Source organism: Bison bison, unplaced genomic scaffold, assembly GCF_000754665.1.
Source record: "Bison bison bison isolate TAMUID 2011002044 unplaced genomic scaffold, Bison_UMD1.0 scf7180017864053, whole genome shotgun sequence".
In the NCBI taxonomy this organism is placed as follows: domain Eukaryota; kingdom Metazoa; phylum Chordata; class Mammalia; order Artiodactyla; family Bovidae; genus Bison; species Bison bison.
This window is the reverse complement of record NW_011494625.1, coordinates 5,430,122-5,449,771: the sequence shown is the minus strand read 5'-3', so window position 1 is coordinate 5,449,771 and position 19,650 is coordinate 5,430,122. Positions and strand designations below refer to the sequence as shown.

General features: G+C 47.1%; 1 protein-coding gene across 3 annotated transcripts in view; it reads left to right on the top strand.

Moving 5' to 3' along the window:
• Positions 1 to 5,722: 5,722 nt before the first annotated feature.
• The window catches only part of ADTRP (androgen-dependent TFPI-regulating protein), a 67,234-nt gene continuing 53,306 nt past the window's right edge, over positions 5,723 to 19,650 (top strand). The window contains exons 1-2 of one of the 3 annotated variants that reach the window (XM_010835875.1): positions 5,735 to 6,379; positions 18,695 to 18,829. In XM_010835875.1, coding sequence (XP_010834177.1) covers positions 6,227 to 6,379; positions 18,695 to 18,829 — 288 coding nt within the window. In that variant the 5' untranslated portion in view covers positions 5,735 to 6,226. Of the gene's footprint in view, positions 6,380 to 18,694; positions 18,830 to 19,650 lie in introns of all 3 variants that reach the window. The other 2 variants (XM_010835874.1, XM_010835876.1) reach the window with 2 other exon arrangements.

Sequence of the window (19,650 nt, the reverse complement as noted above, 5' to 3'; positions counted from 1 at the left end):
ATTGAATACATTTCTTAACTTTGCTGATTAGTTCAACATGTAGAAGTCTATCTGAAATATCTGAGTTCTTTCATGAGAAAACTCACACATTTCTGATTAACACAGTTTTGCAAAACATGGAATCTGACATGGCATTAAAAAAGTCATTTGTAGGTACACAGCTTCTCTTTAATAACTTCATCAGACCTCACATAATCAAGTGATACACTAATTCAAGCAAGAGAAATACACTTGAAAATTTTAGAACTTGGGTACAAAACAAAGTAATTCAAGAAATAGTGAAAACTCACTGGCCTGATTGTTAAGACACTTGTGTTCTGGTCATTGGTCCCCCCATTAATAGCTGTGTGATTTGGGGCAAGTCCCTTAACCTCTCTGAGCTTTAATTTCTCATCTGACCTCAAACCGTTCTTTCCTGCTCTAAACCTTCAAGACAAAGTGAGTCAATTTCATGCTTGTAAACAGGAAGAGTTCTTTGGCCTTGCAACTGAAAACGCACCATTAAAATTATCAAGAGAACTCAGCTCCTTTGAGTGGGTCCAAGAAGGTTAATACAGACACTGCATTCTACTGTGAAAGCAGAGCTGGATTAGAGAGTAAGGTAGATCTGGATCGGGTTTCCCAATGCAACAGCCAACATGAAGGCTAGGAAAGTTCTCATAGATTGGAAAAGGGAAAAAAAAAGGTTCTGATGCCTTTCAGAGTTGGCTTGGTTTGGTGACTGGAAACCCACACGTGGTTTCACCAAACGGACTTCAGATGGAAACCTTTAATAAATGTTCTAGCTTTTAAAAAGCAGGGCAGTAACAATGACATCTAAGAGAAACAAGTGCTGTTAGATGGGACATAAATAACCCAAAGGGTGAAACACTTCATTCTAACTCAGTCCTCAGCCGCTTGTACAGCAAATGGATGAGGGGCCCTAGGGATGCAAAGTCCACTGGAAGGAAGATGCTAATCTCCCTGAACTTGGCTTCAACTGGGCATGACACACATTTAATTATTTCCAGAAACATCTACTTTTTACTGGGGGAAAGAGCCATTAGACGACTGTGGGGGTGATATTGGTTCAGAGGCAGCAGGGCTTCTAGATAAATACAAACAGCTCTGGGTGATGAGAGCAGTAAAGATCAGGAAATCCAAGGGTAAGAGAAACTTCCCCTGCCCCAGGCAGATATTAAGAAAACAATACCAGAACTGATCCATGCAAACAAAGTTTATTAGCATCTAGAATTTACCTGCTATCTTAAACAGTGCTGGCTTCCCAGGAGGCTCAGTGGTAAAGAATCCACCTACCAACGCAGGAGATGCAAGTTTGATCCCGAGTTGGGAAGATCCCCCGGAGGAGGAAATGGCAACTCCAGTATTCTTGCCTGGGAAATCCCCTGGACAGAAGAGCCTGGTGGGCTACAGTCCACAAGGTCACAAAAGAGTCAGACACGACTTAGTGACTAAACATCAACAACAAATAAAAAGTGCTGAGGACCCAGAGGTGTATCAGATACCCCGGGAGGCGCTCATAATCTGATTGGCTCCCCAGAATTGCAGCAGAAAGAGGTAGCCCCCACTCAGCTGGGAATTTAATAATGGGACTGTTCACTAAAGGGTGGATGAAGTGAAGAGAGTGTGCAAGGGCTGTGGAGGTATAGATCAACTTTGGAAGGAATGAGCCAAATTGAAATGGCTCTTTATAGGTTAACGGGGTAAGTGGAATACAGATAAGTTCCACCAACTTGTCTTGAAGCTTAAAGGGACTAAGATTTACCAGTTAGTTTGCTTAGCATGTCAGCTGGAGGGGTCCCTCCCTTGCGCCAGAATGAAACCATAATCCTTCAACCTTTTCGCCATAACCTCAAGAATTTTGAGCTCCACGGCCCTTAATTCCCTCTCACCATTGTGCTACCTGCGGCCATCACTGTGAAGGGTCTTCCACTAACCCTTCCACTGTGGTTGGTGCTATGGCATGCCTGGAAGTGGGTGTGCCTCTGCGAGGGCATGGGGCTTCCCTCCAGTCTCTTTAGAGGCAAGCCCCCTTCAACTACTCCTTTAGCCCAGTAGACATCCTGGCTTTAGGAAGCGAGACAATCACCACCTCTTACTTGAGGGAACTAACACCCCAATGGAAGCCAACGTCTGACCAGCTCAAGGTCACGCAGTAGATGCAAGCCCACATTTGAGCCCCTGCCCTTTTGCACTTCATCATTCTGTGGCTGGCCTAGGAATGGGTTATCGTTTCTGTCAGACAAAACTGTTCCCTGTGTTGGTGGCCATAACAACTTTGTTCAGGGAGATGACATTAATTCTTACTTTCTCCTGCACAACCTCCAGAGTCTCCCCTGCTTTAGTCAATGCATTCATCCTTAACTCTGTCTTCTGTATATTTAGAATGACAGAATAAATTTGCAGGCTAATTTAGGCTCCATTAGTACGCTCTGCCTGCCTCTATTACAGTACTTATCACATCGTGCTATAATTTTTTGTTTACATATCTGTCTCTGCCATTTGACTGTGAGTTCCTACAGGGATTAGCCTATGTCTTGCTCAGTGTAGTATTGTACCTCCTCCCCAGAAGCCAGCAGCTGAACATTTTGAGTATAGTAGGTATTTAATGAATGAAACAGCTTTATAGTAAGGTTCAATAGACAAGGGGCTTCCCTTGTGGCTCAGCTGGTAAAGAATCCACCTGCAATGCGGGAGACCTGGGTTCGATCCCTGGATTGGGACGATCCCCTGGAGAAGGGAAAGGCTACCCACTCCAGTATTCTGGCCTGGAGAATTCATTAGACAAACACACCCACTATGCACATATTCATTTATTCAACAGATATTTATAAAGTTCTTATTGTGTGCTTAACACTATGCTAAGCTCTAGGAATCAAAACACACCACCTGTCTGTGTTTGAGAGATAATGGGACACACAAAAAGATAAATTCCTAATTGTTATAGACTGTGTTTCTCCAAAATTCATGAGTTGAAATCTTACCCCCAAAGTGATGGTATGGGGAGATGTCACCTTATGAAGGTGATTACGTCATGAGGCTGGAGCACTGGTGAGGGGGCTGGAGTCACTACAAACGGTGCCCCAGAGAGCTGCTGGCCGCTTCCCACACGTGCAGCAATGTGACTGTCTGGAAAGCAAGCTCTCACCAGACAGGATCTACCGGCATCTTAGCCTTGGACTTCCCAGCCTCCAAAACTGAGATAAATAAGTTTCTGTTGTTGAAAAGCCACTCCATCTGTGGTATTTTTGTTACAGCACTAAGACACTAATCATCATGCAATTTGCAGAGATGCACAGGGTATTAAGGGAGACTAGAAGTGGCTATTCAACATGGCCTGGTTGAGGAGAGGTTCAGGTAAGGGTTCTAAGAGAAGGAAACTGCTGAGCTGTATTAGTAAATGGTTATGGGATACCAAGTCAAAGACATGTTAGGAGGAGGCCTCCAGGGAGAAGAAACAGTAAGGGTAAGGGTACAGGACGTGACATAGCCGGTGTAATCGGAAACTCTGCCAATTTGGATTGTAGGAGGAGCATTAAGTATGAGACAAGAGTACGGCAGGAAACAGCATCAAAGCTAGGTGAGAGGGGCCACTTCATCAAGTTATGGGACTTGGATATTATTCTATTAATGATACCGACACAGTAAAGGGACCTGAGTTGAGGAGAGACAGAGATGTTATAAGGTTGGCATTTTAGGTTGAATCACTCCCTGACCGTGTGAAGAACACAGTTGGGGGATGAGGCGAGAATTAGGAAAACCAGGTAGAACAGAGTTACTGTAGTACTAGAAAGAGATGAAGACTTGCACTAGGGCAGCTGCAGAAGAAATGGTGAGAGGAGGACTGGCTCGGGCTGGATTGGGAGATGAACTTGGCACTGTGAGAGAGGAAACAAGGAGGACTCCCAGGAAGAGAATGGGTCCATACTCACAGAGAAGGGAGGGAACAGTCAGGTGTGGGGCAAGGTAGTGAGTTCATCTTATACATCTTGAGTTTGGGGCGCATCTAACTAATTGAGGGAATGTCCAACATGTAGCTGAAGATATGCTTGAAGCTTGATGGGGATGGGGAGAGGGTTGGGACTAGAAGTATGAAATTTTGACCACAAGCTAGAAAGCAGTGGTAGAGACCAAGATGATGGCAAAACCACTGCAGTAATACATAGTGTGAGATGGACAAAGGGCTGGACCAGCTCCTTGGGAAACGCCAGGGAGACTGAGGCCTTTGTCTCCTCTCCTTTCCCAATATTTCTTCAAATCCTTACCCATCTGCAGACCTGTGCTTGAGATTTTGTATAAAGAGATAAAAGTCCCTCAATCCATGATGATGCTTACTAGGAATCCATCCTGGGGGATATAGCACAGGGAGTCACATGAGCACCAAGTTTTAAGATGTATCTGATCCTTTCCTGAGAGAATTTTCTGATGGAAGAAGTAGAGGAAGTGGAGAAATATTGCAAAGGGAGTCTGAGGGTGGACAGAGCACATATGGTTCCTTTGTGGTTAGGCATGATGGCTCAGATGGTAAAGAATCCACCTGCCATGTGGGAGACCTGGGTTCGATACCTGGATTGGGAAGATTCTCCAAAGAAGGGAACGGCTACTCATTCCAGTATTCTGGCCTGGAGAATCCCCACGGACAGAGGAGCCTGGTGGGCTACCGTTCATGGGGTCGCAGACTTGGACACAACTGAGCGATTTTCACTTCACTCTGGTTAGGGTTCAGACTGGAACTCAACATGCCTCTTAGTTTCTGTTGAATGCATTCAGCTCGGGCTTCACTTTTCTCATCTGAAAATGAGGATTACACTAGAACGTGCTTCATAGCGGTGTTTAGAGTGCTGCACAAAGCACTTGGAACAATACCTCCCGCACGATAAGTACTATATTAGGCAATATTGTTATATTCGGTGTTAACTTGGGCTGTGGACCTGTGTATGGGATTTTATATTTCTCATTTCCCAGACTGCCCTTTCCTTTGAGAATGGTTCCAATGCAGACCTTATACTGTTGGCTCAGGCTTGCTCTTCCCTCGTGTTTAGCACCTGATGTCTAGGATCCAGTGATTCCTAGGAGGTAGTTTGCTTGTGTTTTGCACTCCAGGTACAGCCTGCTGTTCTTTCCCCTAGTTCCTGCGAGCTCTGATTAAATCACCAAGCACCGCCCACTCCAGACTTACTAACTGCACCAGGAGCACTTCCCTCAGGGACCTGCTCAGAACCCTGCGAGCCAGTTGCCCGGGGGGAAACAAGCTGGTGATGTCACAAGGTAGACACTTCCAGACCTCTCTGAGGCCCCCTCTGTAGGGCCTGTGGCAGGGCCCAGTTCTGAAAACTTTGCCCAGCCTGAGCATATTCTTGTCCACTCCAAGGCAATGCAGAGACCCTCATTCCCTTCCAGCGGTGTCCGAACTCAGGTATGTTGGGGTCATGGCCACACGTCTCTTCCTGGTTCTCTGGCTACAGACCTCTTGCCGTACTTCTTCCCTCCCAGGGAATAGAAATGCCTATGCAAATGGAGTGTGTGGGACAGCTCTCAGTAACTCTTGGTTCTCTAGCAGACAGATAAAAATCCGGGGGGGTGGGGGGAGGCAGCTAAAACCCTGGGGCTGATCGATAGAGGATCAAAGGTTATTTCAGATTTCAGAGGGCCTCAGAGACCTTCGGAGCAAGATTACAACACCCTTCCCATTTCTAGTTACTCCCGTCTGTGTGCTAAACGTACCCACAATCTCTTCCACCAATCTCTTCCACCAGGTTTGTCAACCTCATTCTCATTCTCTCAGGATATATTATGGCAACTTCCTCACGCTTCCCTTTCCCCAAAGGACAGGGTAGAAAAGAGAATATCTGGCTGTGAGGATATTTCACTAGACTTGACTTACCGATGAGGTCATTTAATCATGCCCCACCCTAGCCAAATAGTGCAAAGGGCACTTCTTGCATTGCTCCCTGCCCTCTTCAAAGCCTAAATACTGAAATGCACAAGCAAAGCTGCGCATTCCCTGCTATTTTCTAAATGAAGGCATCTGAGACTCAGCCGTAATCCTGTCCCCCACGTTTATCAGGAACAGGAGCCTATGAGGGAAGCAAAACCCAGCTGCGTTGGAGTTGTCAGTCCCAGAGGGGTGTGTTTTACGGTGCTCGTCTCTGGCCTGCCCTAGGGCCTCTGCTGTTACAAGGACTCTGGAAGGAAGCTGCTCACTGCTCTCTGCTTAGACCTAGCCATGACGAGGACATCTACGTGTGTATATCACTTGTTTGTCTTGAGCTGGTATATCTTCCTCAACTTTTATATCTCACGAGAAGGAGAGGATCCGCGGAAATCCCAAATCTTTCTAAATGGGGGACAATGGAAGTACCTAACATTCCTTAATCTGGTAAGTACGCATCAGGAAGCAAGCTATTTGTCTCTAATATCAGTGCCTTAAACGTTAACACCCTTTGATTTTATCCAGTACAAAATTCCATGATCTTTCTTCTTCATAGTTTGTGAGTTTGGGCATTCTCTTTTACTTGGCAATTTGCTCTGAGAAACCCACTTTGGGAGTTATCCATAGCTACCTCTTGTGCTGACTAATTGCGAAACACTTTTTAAAATTCTCTTTTAAAGAAACTTATCTCTTTTTTTAAAAATTATTAAAAATTGTTATTTTTAAAAATGTTTAACTGGAAGATAATTGCTTTACAATGTTGTGTTGGGTTCTGCCTTACAACAGTTGGAATCAGATATTAGTCAGTTCGTCCCGCCCACTCCTTCCCCTGCTGTGTCCACAACTCCTTGCCCCCATTGGATGTTTATTTCTCCTCTGCTCAAGCCCCCTCATGAATATGCATGTTCCCTTAGCTTGAAACCTCCCCAGTTTTGCTATTTGGGGAGACACTACTTGAGGAGAGATCCCCAGTGTTCTCCTTACCTGCTACAGGTAATAAATCCTTCCTTCTCAGGAAAAAAAAAAAAAGAATCTTACCCTGAAGTGCTTCTCAGATGAGCCTAAACGAGGAACTAAAGTCATAGTCTCATGGTTTCCTTATGACATTGACAACATATGCAGAAGAGATTTTGAACTTTGCTTGGGGAAGTCTGTGAGGGAAGGCAGAGTGGCGTATGTTGCGTAGGAAGTGCAATTTCCAGTGGAGGAATAATGCCATTTTACAGCACACCCAGACTAACAGATTTATCTAAGAAAAGCAAATACATTTTGCCACATTCAGATCCCACTTCAATTTTTTTATAGGCTCAGGCTCTATCTTAAAGGACAAATCACCCAACCAAATGGCAAATGCACATTTTCAACCATCCACAAACCAATCATATCGCTTGCTCCTTTCTTCTCTTCCTAGCCCAGCTGACCACAATGGGATGAATGAAATGATGAAGTATAAGTGAACGGGAGAAAAATAGATTTCTAAAAAACATTTGGGGAATATGTAACATTATTTTTGGAGTTAAAAGCTAAGAATGCTGTATCCTTTGGAGATGCTAATTTAAGCTTTGAAATTTTTAACCTAAATGTAGGGTGCAACATAAGTATCTGATTCCAATTCTTTGGCATCATGATCCAGGCATACGTAATGCATGGTAAGAAAAAAAAATGACTCTCTGTAATGCTAAGGAGAGGAAATTCAGAAAGCTCAGTTCACAGAGGCCTGGAATTTCAGCTTCCTCCTCACTGGTAATCTGACTTTGGTACCTGAAGTTTGAGATTTGAGCTCTGTGTACATGCTAAGTCGATTCAGTCATGTCCAACTCTGCAAACCTATGGACTGTAGCCCACCAGGCTCCTCTGTTCATGGGGTTCTCCAGGCAAGAACACTGAATGGGTTGCCATGCCCCCGTCCAGGGGCTCTTCCTGACCCAGGGATCAAACCCTTATCTACTGCGTTGCAGGCGGGTTCTTTACCACTAGTGCCGCCTGGGAAGCCTGAGTACAGCTCTGCCATGCTTGAAAAACATCAAAGTGACTGCCTGTTTCAATCGTAGAATTTTATGAAAACAAGTAAGCAGAAAACAATAACAAAAAATGATTTTGTAGAATTAGAATAATACAGCAAAAGTCTCAGCTTTCTGTATCTATTTGCTTTATATTAAGAATGGTCAATGTAAAGGGAGCAGTGTCAGCCAGGACTCATGATCTAATCACATCTAAATTCTAGTATGGCTGTCCTATCTCACTCTCAGGTCAGTTCAGTCACTCAGTCGTGACCAGCTCTTTGTGACCCCACGGACTGCAGCACTCCAGGCCTCCCATTCCATCACCAACTCCCGGAGCTTACTCAAACTCATGTCCATTGGGTCGGTGATGCCATCCAACCATCTCGCTCTCTGTCGTCCCCTTCTCCTCCTGCCTTCAATCTTTCCCAGCATCAGGGGCTTTTCAAATGAGTCAGTTCTTTGCATCAGGTGGCCAAAGTATTGGAGTTTCATCTTCAACATCAGTCCTTCCAATGAACATTCAAGACTGATTTCCTTTAGGATGGACTGACTGGATCTCCTTGCAGTCCAAGGGACTGCAACACCAACAGTGTTCTCCAACACCACAGTTCAAAAGCATCAATTCTTCAGCACTCAGCTTTCACACTAAGCGTGGCTAACAGCGGATTCATCACCTATTCCCTCAAACCAGCTTAGTGACTTCTAGCTCAGTTACATGTCCCAGAGCCATCACATTTCCAAGACCAGAGAAAGACACTCATCTATCAAAGACACATTTCCTAGTGCTAATTCCCTGAGTAACAAAAGGAAGACTTTTCTGCATTCTTGAGCAGTATAGTCTCTTTGGACATCTTTGGGCCCTTTGAAATGGGCTGAGAGGGGCTTACCTGTGGCTGTTTCCTTTTTTTTAGTTGTCATCTTGAAAATGTGACTTAATGAAGCATTTTCCAATTGATAAAGATGGGTTAAAAATATTTTTAGAGGATTAATTTAAGGTCAGATTTCAAATACGTGACTTCATGTATGAGCCACATATGAGTAATGAACCACCAAGTCCTGTTTCCCCTCTTGCTAGGCTCTCCCCTTCTCCCCTAGTCGTATCGCCCCTCTCATTGTAGGCACTTATTAATTGGTACCTAGATGACCAGATCATCTCTTCACTGTCCTCTCACTATCAGTCCAACCATCCATCACTCAGATTTCAGATTAATCTTCCCGACAAATGGTTTTGGTTTTATTTTGTTTCAAACATCGTGAGCCTGATTGGGAAGTGTTGTCAGCTATTCAAGAAACTAGAGTGGCTCCCTCCTACCTCACAGGATCAATCGAAAGTCCTGATCTAGGAGCTCACTGCCTACTTCGCTCTCTTTCTGGCGCTCCCCTCCCCAGTAAGGCTGGTCCGTCTCCAGGAAGCCCTGTGTCTTCTCCAGCGTTGGTCCCCAGGCTTTCTGCGGTCACTGCTCTATCCACAGTCACACCATCCTTGAACAAAAGGCCCCCCTGCTTCTCCACCACGTTGCTGCTTTCCCAGACCACATGAAATCTCAATCTTCCTTAAAAATCTCTGCTGAGCCTCTTTGTTTTTTCCAGATTTGTTTTTCCCTTTCCCTGAGTTTTTCCAGCATCTTTTAGTCTCTGCTTATTTATGTATTGTTTGCACATCTCCACCCACATGTGATTCTTAACATTTCAATTTGTAAATAGCTCTAGAACAGTAGTTTGATCTCCAGTCTTCACCAGCCCTAACATTCACGAGTCTCCATTGTATTATAGTGATGGGCACAGATTATCCCCATAATAAAAATTTGGTGCCTTTGTATATTGACTGGACTTGACCTCAGACTTTTCTGCATTCCTGAGCAGTACAGTCTCTTCGGACAGCTTCAGGCCCTTTAAATGGGCAGAGAGGGGCTTACCTGTGGCTGTTTCCTTTTTGTTAGGTGTCATCTTGAAAGTGTGACTTAATGAAGCATTTTCCAACTGATAAAGATGGGTTGAATATGTTTTAGAGGATAAATTTAAGGTCAGACTTCAAATATGTGACTTCACGTGAAATACTGGGCCTTAAAATTTGTAGCTCTTGAGGTCTTAAAGGATCATGTTTCCTAATGATTAGTGTTAGCAAATGACTAATTAACTAATGGTTGCATTTATAAAGTCACAGAGGTCTCATAACTTACTATAACACTCTTGGATTTATTTTACGTAAATTTACTGAAGTCAGTACCCCATCCTGCTTCCAGGAAATTTACACCCCTCGCCTTTAAATGGGGCTTCCTAGGTGGCTTCTTAGTGGTAAAGAACTGCCTGCCAATTCAGGAGACATGAGAGATGCAGGTTCGATCCCTGGGTCAGAAAGATCCCCTGGAGGAAGGCATGGCAACCTACTTCAGTATTCTTGCCTGGAGAATCCTATGGACAGAGGATCCTGGTGGGCTACAGTCCATGGGGTCGCAAAGGGTCAGTCAGACATGACTAAAGTGACTTAGCATGCCCGCACTTCTTTAGACAGCCTTAATTTCTAGTGGGCTGAATATCCATTATGGACCCTGAGAACAAAGTCTGACTTAATACAAGTCAGCATTCTAAGAGTGTCTCATTTCTTTCTGAGGCCACCTCAGGGGATTCAAAGGATTGACGCCTGGGGCGTGAGGTGATTTGTGGGAATTTCACACACCATCTGGTCACCATGACCGATTCCTGCCTGGTGCCTAAGGAGAGTAGAGGAAGGAGAGGAGAGATGTGAGTCTCTGAGGGAGTAAACTGACCCAGGGAAGAGGCAGCCAGTTCTCTGTGGAGAGGGAAGGCAGCATAGCCTAGCGGTTATCATTGGCTCTAGGAGCATGGGCTGTGTGGGCAGCTCCTCGGTTCTAGCACTCCTGACCCCAGGCTGGATATTTCTTTGTCTCTTACTTCCAAATCTGTCAGACAGAAAAAAAAAATAGTGCTTAACCACAGACTGACTGTGAGGGACAAAGGACCTGACGTGAGGGAAGCACCCAGAATGGTGTTAAGCAGTAAACAGTGGAATGAGAAGATGGGAGAATGCTGGTGAGTTTCTAGTCATCTCAGCTAGAGCAGGGGTGGGGCAGAGGGGAGGGGATTTTGTGGGACATCAGTCCCCTCCCTGAGCACCATGGGTGGTGGGTCATGGATTCAGGCAAGGATCACCCACCTGCCTCACTGCTCAAGTATCTGCCTCCATGGGCTTTGTGCTCCAACTCCCCAGCTGGCAGAGGCCCACAGTGGAGTCCCTGCTTTATCTACGTAACAGAGGCCCAGTGGATGCTCAAGGGGGTGGGGGCGGCACCCTAGGGGAGAGTCTGCAGGCTCAAGTAGAGGGCAGTGAATCCCACTGAATGTGAAAGCTCCCAGAAGCTGGGCATGGAGATCAGGCAGTGCTGTCGGACACCCTCCGGGTGCTCATGTTGGCAGGGCTTCCAGAGCCTTGATCTTCCACAAACGTTACGTTCCCTCCACTCTGTCTGCTCCACTTCCATCCAGGGGTGGTCCTGGATTCCCCAGGGAATGCAAGCTGGGGAGAGGAGATAGAGGGAATTTTCAGCTACAATTTAAATTGGCTTGCAGAATTCATAGAGTTTGCTGGATTTTCCTCTTTTGAAAAATAAACTTCCTTCTGAAACGTGGTTGGAGGTGGTGCCTCATAACTGGGATCTCCAGGGGAGATTCTGGGCAAGCCCCTCCCTGTTTCCCACGCCCCACTTCATCGACAGAGGCACTGATATTTCCCTCCGCTCTTTATATAAAATTGCCCAAGTCAGGCAGCTCTGACTCGAGTATCATCAAGCTGTCTGGCTCTTTGGCTTCCCTGGTGGCTCAGATGGTAAAGAATCTGCCTGCCAATTCAGGAGCCCCATGTGTGATCTCTGGGTCAGGAAGATCCCCTGGAGGAGGAAATGGCAACCCACTCCAGGATTCTTGCCTGGAGAATCCCATGGACAGAGGAGCCTGGTGGGCTACAGTCCATGGGGTCACAAAGAGCCAGACACGACTGAGCTACTTTCACTTTCACTTTCAGGCTCTCAGGATGACAACAGCAACTCCAGTGCATAGGTCCTCAGGGATGGCAGAGCAGGGCCAGGGGGAGAGAGATGCTTGGGGACATCTCATCGTCCAAAGTCCAAGGTAACCCGTGAACAGTGAGAAGACAGGGATTCATTTACAGTATACAGAGCCCACTTCCATACTTGGGACCAACCTCTGATTTCCATCATCAGTCTAATATATTCACTCTCAAGCTCAACAGAGTCAGAAATAAATATACTTAACTGTCTATTCCACAAAAACGCTTGAGATCACTGCTTTTACCTCTCAGAGAGCGGAAAGAATGTGGGCTGATAGGAGGGGAGAGTCCCCACCAGCACCCAAATAAAAGAACTGCAATTTATTGAGTAACCACGACAACCTTTTGGGAGGTTCACTCTGCACAGTATAAAGACTAGTGGCTGAAGGAAGGCCTAGCTTCCTGGGTGCCCCTCACTTGCCATGTTCTCCTGAGTGAGTTACCTACCTTCTCTGTGCCTCGTGCATAGTGGCTGTGTGGTGTGGCGCATGGACTCCTGCCCTTCCCAGCCTCAAGGTACTCAATCCCCAGCTCCTGGGAGGAGGGTTGACTGCTGATTCCTTACATGCGAGCGCCTGTCCCGCAGCTGTCCTCGGCAGAAGGGAGCAGCCAGGACCAGGGCTTAAGGCCAGTGACCAGCGGACCTGGGCTCCAGAGGCTGGCCTCCAGGACAACTCTGAAGGCAGAGCGAGCTCCAGAGCTCCTTCCCAGAGTGCGAGAGCAGCTGATGGCCCTCAGCTGCACTGCCCTTCCGGTTTTCCTGGCTCCCTTCCTCTTGAGCCCTCCTCTTTGAACACTCGGCAGGTAGCTCTCAGCATCTCAGATGCTGTTTCTCGAGGAACCTGACCCACAAAATGTGAGTCAATGTACAGAAACGGTTCCTCTGCCACCGCCTCTTTCTTCTTCTTCCTAATAAAGACATATTAACATAGAGCCTGCCCTGGTCTGTATCATGTCTAATTTCTGGCACCTAACAGACATTCTGTGAATGTTGGCTGCACATGATTAAAACATGACTCCCACTGGTAAGAGTGACTTTCTAGAGAAGCCCATCCCACTGGTAAGACAGTCTACCCCATGGCCATCCTTCCCCTACACAGAAGCCAGCTGTGATCAGCTGCACAACACAGGCCAAGCACTCTGACAAATATATCTTCCTTCCAACCTGTCCCTCAATGTTCTTAATTCACCACTAGATCTCCAGGGAAGCCCCAATTCAGATCCATTTGGCAAAGGCTTCCTCTACTTGCCCCAAGCGCCACCACCCTGACCACCACAGTTATATATTAATAAAACTCCTCAGAACTAATTCCCATTTGCTGCTTTATTCTGGATTAATTTCCAGTGCAAGTGTTGCATCATTCTGAAGGCGAGACCTGAGAAAGTCCCAGCCTGTCTGAGTCAGGCACGGAGAGCTGAGCTGGGCGTTGTATTACTTGACTCATTCAATCAGAGCTGTAATGCCTTGCTCAGGAAATTTGTGGAATCTCCCTCTGTGGAATTATTTTTAAATGAAGCAATTCTCATTTCCTGGGATAGGTTAATAGGGTTCTGGCTTAAAGCAAGGAAAATAAACTTGATGGCTTAGAAAGGTTAATAAGCTTCTGTGTTCTCAAGATTTTTGTGAATCTTGTGAAGACGTACAAATGTAAAAACTGAATATCCTTTAGCTGTGGTTTCTTAAATTGCACTAGTTATAAAAAATGTAAATTAAGCTCTCCCAGGTGGTAAGTTTGTCAGCTAGCAATAAAAATGGAAGACCGTGAACAAACTTAGATCAGCAGCATTTCAGGAGAAGGCATCAAAGAGCCAATGGAATTACGCAAGAAAAGATAAATTAGAGGACAGCAACTCTGAAGTAAACCCTGACTGAGAAGATACCATCAGCTCTGCTTTTCTGAGCAGCCAAAATAGTTGAGGAATGTAAACAACAGTAGTTTTGTTGTAAGAGCCATAAAAGGTGGCCAGTGGTCCTATCTTCTTTGAATGCTACTGTATTAATTTGCTGCTATAACAGCGCACCACGGGCTAGGGGACTTGAACAGCAGAAATTTCCTCAGAGTTCTGGAGGCCAGAGGTCCACGACCAAGTGGTAGCGGGGTTGCTTATACAAGCCTCTCTCGTTGGCTTGCAGATGGCTGCGTCTCCCTGTCTTCACGTGGTCTACCCTCCGTGTGGTTCTGTGTCCTTATCTCCTCTTCTTATAAGGACACCGGTCCACCCTACCATCCTCATTTTAACTTCATCAGCTCTTTAAAGGCCCTGCGTCCAAACACAGCCCCTTTCTGAGGTACTGAGGGTTATAACTTCAACATGTGAATTTGGGTGGGGGAGTGGGTACCATTCAGTCCATAACAGCTGCCATGTTCCCCTTGACTATTCTTTCTGTGAGTGTCTTCTCAACATTCCAGTGTATCATCCTTAGAGAATGAGCAGACGAGTGTCCGTTTTGTGAGCTGATTCAAACCTGGCCTCAAGGCCTTCCCTGAAGCCTCCCTCTCCTTGCTCCCAGCTCTGCTGTGAGCATCCTCTAGGCCCTGTGTGCCTGCTCAGTCGCTTCAGTCCCGTCCGACTGTGTGGCCCCATGGACTGTAGCCCACCAGCTCCTCTGTCCATGGGATTCCCCTGGCTAGAATACTGGAATGGGTAGCTATGCACTCCTCCAGGGGATCTTCCCAACTCAGGGATCAAACCTGCATCTCTCATGCCTCCTGCATTAGCAGGCGGGTTCTTTACCTTTGAGGGCTTCCCTGATAGCTCAGTTGGTAAAGAATCCGCCTGCAATGTGGGAGACCTGGGTCCAATTCCTGGGTCGGGAAGACCCCCAAGAGAAGGGAAAGGCTGCCCACTCCAGGATCTGGCCTGGAGAATTCCATGGACTGTATAGTCCAGAGGGTCTCAAAGAGTCAGACACGACTGAGCACCTTTCATTTTCTTTACCTTTAGGGCTACCTGGGAAACCCTCAAGCCCTCACTCTCCCTTATTTATTTCTCTTGGCAACCCCCTATCCCCTGCCTCCTGGGCTCCTCCACAAGGGCCCCATAGAGACTCCTTGTTGATGCAGACGGTGGCGCGGCACTGCGGGTAGAGATCAGTGGAGACAAGGCTGCCTCACGTCCACAGTGGGCATCTCTCCAAGGCAGCGTCCGCCTGCGAGCTGAGGGGAGAGGGGAGACGGGGTTGATGGGTTTGTGGGCTCAAGTTGTGTCGGAGAAGGAGAAGCCCCAGAGGCTGTGAGTAAGAGCCGGTGAGAGCCCACTTTCCGTGTTCCGCAACTGGGAAAAGGCAAGAGAAAGTCAGGATGCGCTTGACGTGGGATGACACGAGGAAGGTCCCTGCGGAAAGCGGTCACGTGGACTTCAGATGCTGGGCGGAGGCCGCTCTCCCCAAGGAGGGAAAACCTGGCAGACGCTCAGTGCTCAGTGCGTGATGAATTGTCGTGTTGACAGAACGGTGCAGGCCTCCTCACCGGGGCCCAGGCCCCCGCCGGCCCTCCCTGACTCCAGCAGCTGCCTGCGCTGTCCTCGGGAGGCGAGCTGAAGGCCGCTGGGGAGGAAGGAAGGAGAGGCCTCTGCAGCCAGCTTCCGCGGGCAGAGGCTGCCCCCCGGTTCTGCAGCTCTGAAAGGGCAGAACAGCAGGAGTGAATGACAAGTCCAGGGGTGGTGGCAGCCTCTTCCTGGCCTTTAAAACTGTTGCCCACGGTGGTGCCAGTGGTAAAGAACGCGCTTGCCCATGCAGGAGACTTAAAGAGACATGCGTTCGATCCCTGGGTGGGGAAGATCCCCTGGAGGAGGGCATGGAAACCCACTCCAGTATTCTTGCCTGGAGAATCCCATGGACAGAGGAGCCTGGTGGGCTAGGGTCCCATAGCGTGGCAGAGTCCGACACGACTGAAGTGACTTCCCACACTTTGTTGCACACCCATCCTCGCTGGAAGGCCCCCTTCTGGCTTGAAGCTTCCTCCTCAGGGTCAGATAGGCGTTCTTGCATGTTCCTGCTTTTCTATCATCTGGTCATTCTTGGCTACTTTGCGGCCCCTCCTGCCCCTTAGAGGAGGGTGTTTCCTCAGCCTTGGCTGCCCGCTTCTCTCCTCTTCCTTCTGTCATCTCTTCAGAAACCTCATTCCACCATGGAGCTTCACTTTCTGCATCTGGGCAGCCCCGCCTCCCTGGAGACTTCGAGGTCTGCGTTTGCAAAAGCAAGTTCCTCTAGACAAGTGATTCTCAACCTTGGCTGCTCTGATGGAATCAACCGAGAGAATGTTTTAACATCCTGAAGCTAGGTTGCACCCGAAGACTCATTACATTAGAATCTTTGGGGGCTGAGAATCAGACTTCGGGATTTTTTGAAGTCATTTTTAATTCTCCCACCTGGAGACAGTGGTCTCTGGTCTGAGCTCCCACAGTGGTTTCATCTTTGTTCTTAGACAACTGACACGTGGTTTGTTTGTTTGTGGGTTGTAAAGTCTGGCTTGAAAAACAAACTGGGTTTCCTGGCCTTGATATTTATCAACCATGAGACTTCAGGCAAGTTTGTTCAGCCTCAATTTTCTCGTCTGTAAATGGGATGTGGAGAGGAATAATACTACTTACCTCAGGGGGTTGCTACAAGAAACTGAAAGCTTAGATCAGTGCCTGGCATACAACAGGAAATCAATAAAAGTCAACTATTACCCCCAAATCAGCTATCATAGCTTTGAGTAGTCAGTAAGATTTGTAAATGATAAATTTGTGTCTAATCCAGTGGTTCTAGAACCTAAGCCTTTAAAAAGATCACCTGAAGAGTTTATTAGAAAACAAATTCCTGGGTCTATCCCCAGAGTCTCTGATTCTGCAGGCTGGGGATGGGGTGGGGAGGGGCTGAGCACCCTCATTTCTAACAGACTGGGGGGCATTGCAGGTCTGAGGACCCAGGTGGGAGCGTCCCTGCCCTCTTCCCCCAGTGTCCTTTCCTGCTCACCCCTGCTGCCGCAAGAGTGGCAGGGGGCCAGCTTGGCTAGAGGTCTTCTAGGGTCCCGGACACGGAGATTGTTTTCCAGCCACCGACGTGGTTGATCATTAATTAGTCCAACTGCCCAGGTACCAGAACTTGCCTGACTCAGACTCGGAGCAGAGTCCAGGCTGTTCTTTCCGTACCAATCAGAGCTCTCAAGGAACAGGATGGATTCTGAGGCAATAACTCAAAACCAGCTCCTAGTCTGTACTGTCATGACACTTTTTAGAAGCTGTGGGTTTGTGGCAAACTGTGCGAATGGACAGAGTCTGCTCTGATTGTGATCTATGTCCTCAAAAACGACCCTGCTTCTTTTTTTTTAAATAAAAAATTATTTATTTTTAATTGAAGGATAATTGCTTTACAATATTGGTTTCATTTCTGTCATACATCAGGGGGGCTTCCCTGGTGGCTCAAACGGTAAAGAATCTGCCTTCAATGCAGGAGACTCAGGTTTGATCCCTGGGTCGGGAAGGTCCCTGAAGAAGGGAATGGCAACCCACTCCCGTATTCTGGCTGGGATGGTTCCACAGGCAGAGGATCCTGGTGGGCTACAGTCCCTAGGGTCGCAAGGAGTCAGGCGCGACTGAGTGACTAACACTTTCACTTTCACTGGCAGATATCAGCTGGAATTAGCCATAGCCAATGTACGTATGTACATAGCCATTGTACATATGTCCCCTCCCTCTTGAACCTCCCTCCCACCTCCCACCTTTCCCCTCTCAGGCGAGGAGAACAGACTTACAGAGACGGGCAGGGGGGAGGAAGGAGGGGGTGAGACGGACAGAGAGAGAAGGAGGGAAGCACATACGCCGCCATATGGGACACAGATAGCCAGTGGGGATTTTCAGGATGATGCAGGGCACTCAGACTGGTGCTCCGTAACAGCCTGCTTCTGTTTTACCCCCAAGGTACTCAGATGTACCCGAGCCCACCAGGTGCTCTATCCCTGTGGACTGAAATCACTCCCTCAGACAGATAGTCTCTGCAAAGCCTTCAGATTGACCCTCTTTGTTTTTAGGTGTTTTTTTTTTTTTTTTAGTTTATTTATTTTAATTGGAGGCTAATTACTTTACAATATTGTAGTGGTTTTGCCATACATTCTCATGAATCAGTCCCCTCTTAATGAGGCGAGGAGGGGGCACTGGCTTCTTCCTCAGACACGCAAGATGCTGCTGTGTGGGTGTCCCCCGGGGGAGCACAGAGGTCCTTCACGGTGCTCTTGACCCTGATTCTGGCTTCTCTAATGAGATTGCAGCACCAGGCTTTTAAAGCCATTTTCTTCCGAGGAAGGAGCCAGAACACATCCACCACTGAGTCTGGTGCTGTGCCCTGGTGCTGTTTACTTGATTTTCCCCTCCTCTGTGCAGCCAGGGCATCTATCTCATTACATTCTCCTGTTAAGCGGACTCTATTCTGTTTCCATTTTCGCTCAAGTCCATTACGCTAACTACTGTACACATTATTATCCCCTAAACAACTTTACACATTCTGTTTTAGTGAGCAAGGTCAGGGCCCAGTGAGCTGAAAGACCAGCCTTCCAGTTGGCTCCCAACCAGAACAGCCAGCAGCCCCCTGCTTCTCAAATCAACCCTGCTCCCAGAGGGATGGCGCTTCACGTCAGTGAAGAATGTATTAATTAAAGGAAATGAAAATGTGCTCATTTGTTGTAATGAATTTAGGTCTTGCAGGCCATTTTCTTCGGGGTGGCCTGCCTGGAAGATGTGCTGAAAAGAACCAAAGGGAAAAAAGACATTAAGTTTGTAACGGCCTTCAGGGACCTGCTTTTCACCACACTGGCTTTTCCGATATCCACAGTAAGTTACAAAGATATACAGGTGATATAATGCACGTGTCATATGGACCAACGGTTCTCCTAGGCAGCAAGAGCCCATTACTGTAATCCATGGCAACTGCATTTGCATAAATAGCCCGAGGACTGCATTGCACTGCCCAGTGTCTTGGGGAAATAAGACACATCACTGCCAAGATTTATCATTAGCTTTTGTATCTTTGTGAATGTTTGATACGAGATCCTTATTACTGTCTGGCAGGGAAGTCTAAAGGATCTTTCTTAACCAAAATACATCCAAGATAACCTTGGTTCCAACAAGATGACGGGAATGGAGGGTGCTAAAGATGGACAGGGAGGCCTGGCGTGCTGCGATTCATGGGGTCGCAAAGAGTCGGACACGACTGAGCGACTGAACTGAACTGAAAGAGGGAGATGAATAACTTGCCTTTCCTACATTTGGTTTCACTTGAACCATAAGCATTTGTTACTTTTGCAAGTGGAAACCATTTTTTTAAAAAAGGTATGAAACCTTCCAAAGTTGACATTTTGAGAGGAGAGAGACAGTCTGTCTGAAATACCTGGGGTGGGGCCCACAGTGCGTGGTGCCTCATGCATTTTGTTGAATGAGTGGACATCGGGAAAAAGCAAGACATATGCCAGGGGCAGTTGTAGCTGGTACTGTCCACATTTCTACAACATCACTCACGATCTCATTCATTAGTTAGAATGAAAACAAACTGAAGCCAGGCACACCAGCGGCCCAGCAGGGCCTGTAATGAAAAATGACTATCTCCTTCCACCTGTCATTGTCCTGCTTCCTACAGTATTGAGACTTTAAACTTA